The 10627-nt window shown below is 28.4% G+C and overlaps 1 protein-coding gene and 1 pseudogene across 1 annotated transcript; both read left to right on the forward strand.

Moving 5' to 3' along the window:
* Nucleotides 1-3695: 3695 nt before the first annotated feature.
* Nucleotides 3696-4935, forward strand: LOC107062792 (ethylene-responsive transcription factor 5-like). The gene has a single exon (XM_015313870.1). It carries the CDS (start codon nucleotides 3896-3898, stop codon nucleotides 4631-4633), a length of 738 nt encoding a protein of 245 aa, XP_015169356.1. The 5' UTR covers nucleotides 3696-3895; the 3' UTR covers nucleotides 4634-4935.
* Nucleotides 4936-7395: 2460 nt separating this feature from the next.
* On the forward strand, nucleotides 7396-8149 carry LOC102600525 (ethylene-responsive transcription factor ERF098-like; annotated as a pseudogene).
* Nucleotides 8150-10627: the final 2478 nt, after the last annotated feature.

The raw sequence follows: 10627 nt of genomic DNA on the forward strand, positions 1-10627 counted from the left end.
TTTTTGATAATAAACATTCATTGTGAGATTCAGTTGATTTTTAAAAGAACATGTTCTTAAGGAAGTTGTTGCTGTAGTTCTTGATTTAATTATGTGTGATTCTTTTATTTGTGAGTATCTTATAAACCTATGTCTACAATTATTGTAATAGGTGTTTGAGTGTTGAAGTTTTGCTTTCTACTTTCTAGATCAAGGAAGAGTCTTGAAAGGGATTGTTTCAATTGATTTGATTGTAAGTGAAAAGTACCAAGCAGTTTCTTTGATTTTAGAGTTGTATTCTAAAATTATTGAGGTTTTAATGGAGACAAAAATAGGTCTAATTTCTAAGTATCCTCAAGTAAGGTAAATTTTTTTATTGTGTATATTTTCGCGATTTTACTTATGGTTTGGTGACTTACGAGAACCTGATTTTCTTTAGCTTAATAGGTGATAATTAAAATAATATCCTCAATTTAAAATTACAAGAAAAAATTATGTAAAATTAGCCGCAAAGGAATTACTACTGGTAGTAGGACAAAAGGCAGCAACCTGGATAATTCCCTAGTTGGTAAAAGGAAACAACCTTTTGCAAGTTGATTGCCTTATTGGAGTTGACGTTGTATGCAAGTATAGGTGACAAATAGGTGATGGGATGGGACTCCACTCGAGTGAGTTTATTTGTTATTTAGATTGAAATGATTAAAATGCGGATCATAATCAATCTGATCGACTCTTATCAAGTTTCAATTGGTTAATTTGTTCTTTTATCATTTTGAGTACCTTATTATTATTATATTTTTATTATAATTATATATTATATTTTTAAAAATATTTTGACTAAGCTAATAAATAAACAAATTAATAATAATAAACTCAAACTTGAATATATTAAAATTAAACTATAAATATATGGATTAGTTTTGCCACATCTAAGTACAAATAAGATGTGGACGTTACGTATATTATTATTTGTATTATCTCCTACATTATTATTTTGTTAAATATTACCAAGCGTCAATGCCATTGAAAAGTACGTTTCGAAAGTAAACAAAAAAGCAAGTGATTGGGTCCCTTTTGCCTTTGTGGTCAATTCATGTGCTATGTTTTATGTTTGCTAGCGGCTTCCTAATTCCTATACCTCATTTTAATGAGTTAAAATTATGTGCAATGATAATTTAAGATATATATTTCTAAATAAATCAATTAAAATACTTTTAAAAATATATAAATATATCACTGATTGATAAACCCGTAATAAATATAACTTAAATCCTTATTTGACAATTAGTTATGTATGCACGTTTGTAGAAAGTTTATGATTATTAACTAACAGGATAAAAAATATTTATGCAATTAAAATGTAATTACAACTGAGCATAATAATTAAATATTTGTTGAAAATTAGAAGCTGGCTGGAAATTGAATCGTTGTTGGAAGACGTTGGACTCATCCACCATTGAAAAAGAGAGGTAACAAAAGGACCAAAATAGCACATATCATCACTTTGTTCCAACCAGCAATCTTTAAGTATATTTTACTATATTAGACAAGCGTTTGCGATGGAAATTAAATATTTGTTGGTTTATTTGATATTTTTAAAGTTGAAATTGAAACTGTGCTTATCCACACTTTCTGTAAAAATATTTAAAATTTTAATATACTTTTCTTAAATATGATTTGTATCTTTTAATTTCTAAAAAGTAGCGAAATTATCTAGCTTGACTGGTTTACCTGAAAAATACAACCAACTCTATTTAGAGGAATAGTATCTCAAAATAATGTCATAAATTAGATCATATATACGAGTTATTACATACGAATTTTTTTGAAGTTGAAATTAAAGATCGAGTTGTATTTAGTTATAATTTTGCTAATGCTATTTGATCGCTTGAATGTACTTTTCATAAAAAGAACATAAAATATGACTTAAACATGAAATATAATTTATAAAGAATTATATTTATAAAAATAAAATTTTTAAGGAATTTTAAAAAAAAAATATATGGTGAAATTTTCAAGTTGTATTTGAAATTTCAATGGTTCACTTATTAAATTATCTCAGAACTATAATTTTGAAACTAAAATTCTTCGATTAATTTATCTGATATTACAATACCAAGTTAGATGACATATGGTAAGGTGTTCAAGTTTAAGTTTGAAATTATATTTATACTTTCTTTCATTGAAAGTTACATTTATATTATCAATCAATTCCTAAGGTTTGTTTGATAGGATGCATTAGAAAAACAATGCATATATTAAATTAATTTTATATATTATTAATACTCACTCTATTGATATTATGATATATATAATTAATTAATGATAATTATGATGTTTGCAATGCAAAAGTTTAAATACACATAATTTTTACTCAAATCTTTTTTTTACATTCTTTTCGTTGTATTTGTGGAAAATATTTTGTAAATAAATAACCCCCTCTACTCTTTTTTTTTAAAAATGTTTTGTTTGTCTAATTTTGGTATGATTCATTTAAGAAAATAAAAAAAAATTGAATATTGTAATGTTTAACTAAAGATGTGTAAAATATTCTTCTATCTTATATTTTAATGTCATTTAAAAAGTTAAAATTAAAAAATTCTCAAACAAATAATTTTTTTTTTAAAAATAGCTAAAAAAAAAGAGCAACTTTCACATATAGCAAATAAACCATTATACAAACATAAATTATACATTATACAAACATAAATTATACATTATACAAACATAAATTATACATTATACAAACATAAATTATACATTATACAAACATAAATTATACATTATACAAACATAAATTATACATTATACAAACATAAATTATACATTATACAAACATAAATTATACATTATACAAACATAAATTATACATTATACAAACATAAATTATACATTATACAAACATAAATTATACATTATACAAACATAAATTATACATTATACAAACATAAATTATACATTATACAAACATAAATTATACATTATACAAACATAAATTATACATTATACAAACATAAATTATACATTATACAAGCATAAAACTGGGCAGGGGAATATTTTTATTGTATAATTATAAGTGTATTTGCATGTGTATATACAATTTTCTTTCACTTTATACAAACATAAATTTTACATTATATTGTATAATCTGTGTTTGTATAAAACGAGAAAGAGAGAAAGGCAAAAACGAACAGGGCAGGGCAATATTTTTATTGTATAATTATAAGTGTATAGGACGAATATATATGTATTTGCATGTATATATATAATTTTCTCTCGCTTTATACAAACAGAAATGCAATTTATACAATTCTGTTGTATAAAGCGAGAGAGGTGAGCACAGAGGGAGCGAGTGAGAAAGGGAGAGTGGCGACTGGCAAACATTTGCTACAGAGCGCAATTAAATCAAACAGTAGCTGTTCCATTTATTTTAAATTATAAGTTTTGCCATTCTATACAATTATTCCAAAAAATAATAATAAGACAAACAAAGTGAAACGAAATAGGTAATTTTTTAATAAAAATTATATACATATTATTCTTAACATATCAAATCAAACAACATGTAAAATATAATTTAACATAATTAACACCAACATTACTAATATAACTCTTCAATACTATTCTTATGCCTCTTGGGTCGCGACAAACGACCCCTTATTTTATTGTTTAGTGAAGCAATAAACTATGAGAGGGACTAGGATTTTGTATTAAAGCGCAGGATGCTTCGTTTCTCCACCTGGGAAGGCTGGTATGAAACCTCATCTCTTCATTTCTTCTCTTTATAACTCATCCTCCACACACTCTCTTTTCCACTCAATTTTCTCTTCAACTTTGAAGTTAAACATATATATAGTTGACATTAGTTACTTTCTCCAACTGAAATTATTTTCTTTGTTTGATTAGAAGAAGAAAAATGGGTTCATCACCACAAGGAACTTGTAGCTCACTTGATTCCATTAGGGAACATCTTCTTGATGATGATGTTGCTTTCATGGAATATTACTGCTCTAACACTTGTTTCTCTTTTGAAACTACTCAAACCTCAAAAACAGAGTTTGATGGTTTTTTCGAAATTGAGGCAAAACCACATGTTATCAGCTCAAATTCTCCGAAGCAGAGTAACTTCAAAGAACGCAAGCCATCTCTGAACGTTGCAATACCCGCGAAGGCTGTTGTTGTAGAGAAAGTGGAAGTTGAGAGTGAGAAGAAGCATTACAGGGGAGTTAGACAAAGGCCGTGGGGGAAGTTTGCGGCGGAGATTCGTGACCCGAATAGAAAGGGGACTCGGGTTTGGTTAGGAACATTTGATACTGCTGTGGATGCGGCCAAGGCATATGACAGGGCAGCGTTTAAGCTTAGAGGCAGCAAAGCAATATTGAATTTCCCACTTGAAGTTGCAAACTTTAAGCAACTCCAAAATCATGATGATGATGTTGAGATTAAAACAGAGATGAAGTCATCAGGCAGTAAAAGGGTGAGAGAAACAGAGGATTTAGTAATGAAGAAGGAAGTGAAAATAGAAGAGGAAAGAGACGTTGTTACTGCGTCACCATTAACACCGTCGAATTGGTCGGCTATTTGGGAGGGTGGAGATGAAAAAGGCATTTTTGAGGTGCCGCCACTGTCTCCACATATGGTTCCCAGCTTCTGATGATCGGAAATCGAACTACTCCACAATAGTAATATAATTTGAAATGTCAGTATTGGGTAGATGAAGGATAAATATATGGCACCTGACTCTAAAATGTCTGAGGTGATTTGGTGGGTATGGATAAGATCGTGGGTGTGTCTACGCTCTGTATTTTAAGGTAAAAACTCTGTTGGATTGATTTATTCATTTTGTATGTAGTGGGAAGTATATAAGATTCAGCAACAAGTATATATGTATGCGTGTATAAATTTATTACCCCTGTGTTGTTATCTAGTGAAGATTTATAAATAATCCTTAATTAATTTTGTGTTTGGAAGCAAAAATATGGCTGATAAACAAATTAAGTTTGTTGATCCTAAACCATAATGAAATCTTGAACTGGGACATAAATGGATGGATATGAAAAAAGTGAGGATCGGAGGGTTCGTGGTAAGCAATGAATGTCCCATGGTTAAGCCGTGGTACAATAAAGGAACTTGTGGCTGCCAATGCTAACATTGGGTCGCTGTCACAATCATGGTCAGAGAAATGCCAAACCTTACACTAGGTATTTCTGAACATCCAAGGTAACTTAGGCAACCCGAGGGTTGGAGTGGTGATTCAACGGGGCGATATCTAGTACAATCCAAAAAACTTGCTTGGCTGCTTGAAGTTAAAACAACCTCCAACTGAAGTCTTCATACATATAATAAACAACTTTACTATCAACAGTTAAATGTGATCGGATTAATAAAATTCCATAGCCTATATATCCGGATTAATACGCACCCACCATTCTCATTCAATTCCCATGATGTGAACCCTAAAAAATATGATGGTACTATTGATTCTCGAGATCACATTAATTATTGCCTACAATTAAGTAGAGACTAGATGAAGTGCTCGTGGATAGATTCCAAAAAGAAATTAAGAAAGAATGTTATTCCCAAGAATTTCAGTTGATTGAGCCATAATGACTTCTAGTGATAACCTGAATATACAACTTACATGTGTTGACAAAACTTATATACCATCACTCATTCTTCAAAATATGATTGATGCTAATATCATTGTCAAATTAATTGTATCCATAGAAATTTTTATCAAATATTTCTTTCTTTGTATACTCCAACAAGTCAACAACAGTGCAAGAATCACAAACTTTGTACATTTGTAATACGGAAAAGGGTCATATTTGCCCTTGTACTCTTAGAAAATGGTCTCGTCATACTTTTTTGATATATTTGCCCTTGGAGACTAAAGGGCAAATATGAATCCATAGTTGGATGGTAAGAGTAAATATATCAAAAAAGTATGACGAGACCATTTTCTAAGAGTACAAGGGCAAATATGACCATTTTCCGTTCGTAATATGAAGCCATTGATATGATCTCATCAACTTACATTTTCTACTACTATGATTGCTTTAAAGCTACATTTCAAAGTTGTGGAATTCTAAGTAATCCGTATTATATTCAAGATATAATTTAGGTATGCAAAATTTCAAACACGTTATCAAGAAACTGGCCAATTGTAATTGGTTCATCGCTTTATCATTGAGCACTTGCCTAAACAAATCTAACTATTCTTGAAATAATAATAAAAAGAATACTGAACCAAATAAGTGTTGATGAAAATAAATATTACTATATGACAATTGGATTCTTTTCATACTATTGTATATGAATGGAGAATTACTTTTCTTGTATCAGTCTAACATTTTGAATTATCGAAAGGTGAATAAATTAAACAGTTAGGAACTTATTATAATTTCAAAAAGGAATTATGACTAGTCAGAATGATATGAATGCAATATTCAAGTTTAGCGACCACTGACAAATTAATGTAATTCATGATAGTGATCTAGTCATGTTTGTATATACTCCCTTCCTTTGGATTTAATTTCTATTTTTACTTGGTCATTTTTAACGAATTAAAAAAAGGATAATTTTTTTTCTTATTATTTATTCTCAATTTATTGATATTGAGTTAAAGTCTTTAAAAATATAATGAGTAAATATTTTTCAAATCTTATCAATGATAAGCTCAGTATATCAATCGTTATTTTCTTAAGGGAAAAAGGCTTGATATACCCTTCAAGGCCTTAACTTTGTTATTTAGATCTGATATATCTCTTGTTATGAAAGTGACTAATATATATCCTACAGTTATACAAATGGTTCACATATTTTCTTTTTCTCTAACGAAAGTGAAAATATTAATCTTAATTTATTATTTTAGAAAAATATAATCCATGTTTCAATGACTAGTTTAAATTTATTGTTTTGATGGTCAAATTATGTTTCACTAATTTTCTTGTAAAATTTATTATAGATATCCCAATTTTTTTTTTACAAATACAAAACTAAATTACAATATAGTCGAAAAAAATTAGTTTTAAAATGTTTTCTTTACACTAAAGAATGAAAGAAAAAAATAAAATAAGAATAAGAAACTCAAATAATGATAGTCAAAGAAATAAAAAAATAATTTATGTATAAAAAAGATTGAAATATACCTCAAACTTTGCTAGAAGGGTCATATATATATCCTTACATGAATTTTTTTTAAATTAAAAGTAAAAAAATAATTTAAAACTAATTTTTTCACTTCCGTTAGATGAAGGATATATGTGAGCTCGATAGAGATATATGCGGGTCATTTGTATAATGGTAAGGGTTTATATGAGTTATTTTCATAACAAGTGATATATCAGCTCTAAATAGTATGTCAAACCAAAATTTAACAAGTAAATCCAAACCGAAAGAGTGTATATATAGGAAGCTAGCCTCTCTAGACACTTCCTTTTCCATCTTCAACACTCATCTATGCTCTCTTAGTTCAAGTTTTGTACTCAACCAAACAAATTAAATAGAAAAAGTATGACAAGCAAAGAAGAAGAGAAATTAATGTTACAACTCATAAGCGAACACCTCCTGGGAGACTCCTTCATTCACTACGACCCATTACCCTTTTTCACCTCTCATCACAAACCCGATAACTTCATTCTAAGCCCAACAACCAGCTCTGTCGGATCCAACCCGGATCGAAATATTACCGGGTCGGGTTATGGATCTTCGACGGCCAATGAAGGAAAGAAGAAGCAGTATAGAGGGGTTCGGAGGCGACCATGGGGAAAATATGCAGCGGAGATAAGAGATCCGACCCGGAAAGGCTCACGGGTTTGGCTCTGAACTTACGAGACTGACGTAGATGCTGCCAGAGCTTACGATTGTGCAGCTTTTAAGCTGAGAGGAAGAAAAGCCATCCTTAATTTCCCGTTCGACGCCGGGAATTTAATACCGCCGGTGACAATCAATGGCGGAGCTAGAATTTCAACTAAGGAGTGTCAAAATATAAAGAAGTTAAATTGTGTAGAAGTCGAGAAGTGTCAATATGTAATATATATACACAAAAAATATATTTTTATCTAACTATGCAGTATAATTTTCCGACGAAGGGGTGTCGGACACTCCTCAATTGTATGTGGCTCCGCCACTGGTGACAATTGGCCGGAAGAGGAGAGTAGACGAGTGATGTAGTTAGTTGAGTGGTTTTCATTTTACTCTCCGTTTGCTTTTTACTTGTCATAGTTTAACTTTACACACTTATTAAGAAAAATAATAATTAATGATATAAGTATTTTATCAAATTATCTTCTATTAAATGAGGTCTTAGAAAACAATTTGAAAAATAAATATTTAATATTGAAGGTAAAAATGAAAAAAAAAAAAATTATCGTCTTTTCTTGATATTAACAAATAAAAATGAACGAAAGGAATAAAAAAGTAAAACTCAAATCAATTTGTCGGTTTTTTTAAAGTTCATGAATAAACATAGTTGATTTGTGTTCTTTTCGGTATTTTAATATATATTTTCACTTCTTCTCTTATCTTCATTCTAAAAAGACTAACTACTTAAACTTATCACTATGACGTATTCTGATTAAACACTTGAATGTGTGATAAAGTATTTTTAACTACTTTTGATTTAAATTTTATATAAATAAATTAGTCACTTAAGATATATCACCTACTATAGCTGTATATATTAGCCTTGATGGTCCGTAAAACCTCATGTCATTTTTAATTTGATATTAATCTATAAAATTAAAAAAAATATATATATTTTATATAATTAATTTTTCTATATAATAAATACGGAGATATGACAGTATTTTTCTAAAATTGAAGCTGTTAGAAAATATTTTATCATATGCTCAATTAGAACCTCCAAATAATATTTTGATTTAAGAATAATAGGATAAGGGAATATTTCTCTTTACTTAACATTATTAATACCTTATACTTACAAATGCTAACTACTAGACACTAGTCGAACTACTATTGCAATATTATATTTATGAGTTCAAATCAGATATATTATTGTGCAAATAATTTTTTTATATTATCAAATCATTCAAAAAATATATTTAAAAATAAGCTTTCCTAAAATATATTATATACTATATAAAAATTTCTTAAACATACTTCAATTATCTACAAGTATTTTAAAAAAAAAAAACATTGACGGAAACGCATGTATGTTACGTAATAGAGGACGACATTAGAATAAGAATGTGGAAAAGTTGAAGATGGATAGAATTTTGGTAGCAAGACAACATTCTTCTTACTCATTACTCTCTCCGTCCTCCGATCACTTTTACTTATCTTATAATGAATTTTGTACCCCTTATGAAATTGAAAAAAAATTATTTACGCCCTTCTACTTTACTTTATTTCTCATGTTCATTTTAAAAAGACTCAATCCCAATAACTTCTTAAATTTATATCAATAAATTTTATTTAGATATTCGAACTACAACATGTTTCGATCGTGTGCTTGAACACATGATAAAGTGTTCATAGACACTTTCAGCTCTAATGTTGAAAAAGTTTCTTCGCTTGTTTACATAAATAAGTTAAGTTAATCTATATAACTAAAGGAGGTAGACATATTTTATGTAATTAATTTAACAATATGCTTGAGAATATGCGAAAAAGTATTTCCAAAATTAAAATTAAAAATATTTTAAGAGGAACACTTTAACAACACAAAGAGTTCTGGTAAAGACAACAATATATACCATTGAGCTGATCTAATAATCTATGCATAAATTAAGAGGAAGTTATAATGAAAAGAAGAAACATAAAGTACATAAAAGTAATTTTGTATCATATGATCTGATGCTCAAAATCTATTATCCAAACAAAACTATTTACTTGGGATCGAAAGCATACAAAATTTGTGCTAAAATTCTCTATATATTACTCCACTTAAAATGATCTTAATTAATCTAATATTATAAAATAAATTATCTAAGAGCCAACGTTTTCTATATTTTCTTTGTTTGGTTTAGTAGATTAAAAGTAGTTGATAGAAGTGTTAAAACTTAAATAATTATAGTTAGTATGTTAGGTAAAACTAAAGGTGTTGATAAATATTCTTTTCAGTTAAATGAATGACATGTTCTTAAATCTATTTTTAGAAGATATAAATTTTGAAAATACTTACATAAAACGGATAAATGGTTGAAACATAATAGAGAGATAATTATAAAAATAATATTTAGGAACAGTATTTTAGAGATAACTAACGATAATAGGAATAAAAACATACAAAGTATAATCAAACAAAAAATATTTGTAAGTTATAAAATAATAAGTTAATAGGAATGATCGACTTGTGATTTTTAATTGATTTAGGGTTATAAACATTTTTGCATTTACAAAAAGCAATAACAACAAAAATGACATAACAATGTAATCTCAAAAAATGAAGTCCGGAAAAGTTAGATGTACATAATCTAACATGCAGATCTTATCTTTATCCTTATCTTGAAAATTAAAAAATATATTTTTTAAAGACCCTCACTTAACTAATCTAACCAATTTTTAATGTTAGATTAGCTAAACACCACAATGATGGATCAACACTCTAACAGTGTAGTATATTTTCTTGTTTAATTTCTAGACAAGTATATGAAAATGGGGGTGGGGGTGGGGGTGGGGGGGT

The sequence above is a fragment of the Solanum tuberosum genome, unplaced genomic scaffold (assembly GCF_000226075.1).
Source record: "Solanum tuberosum cultivar DM 1-3 516 R44 unplaced genomic scaffold, SolTub_3.0 scf00271, whole genome shotgun sequence".
In the NCBI taxonomy this organism is placed as follows: domain Eukaryota; kingdom Viridiplantae; phylum Streptophyta; class Magnoliopsida; order Solanales; family Solanaceae; genus Solanum; species Solanum tuberosum.

Excerpts from the sequence above, each read along its gene's own strand:
- LOC107062792 (XM_015313870.1), top strand. The coding sequence starts at position 3,896 with ATGGGTTCATCACCACAAGGAACTTGTAGCTCACTTGATTCCATTAGG.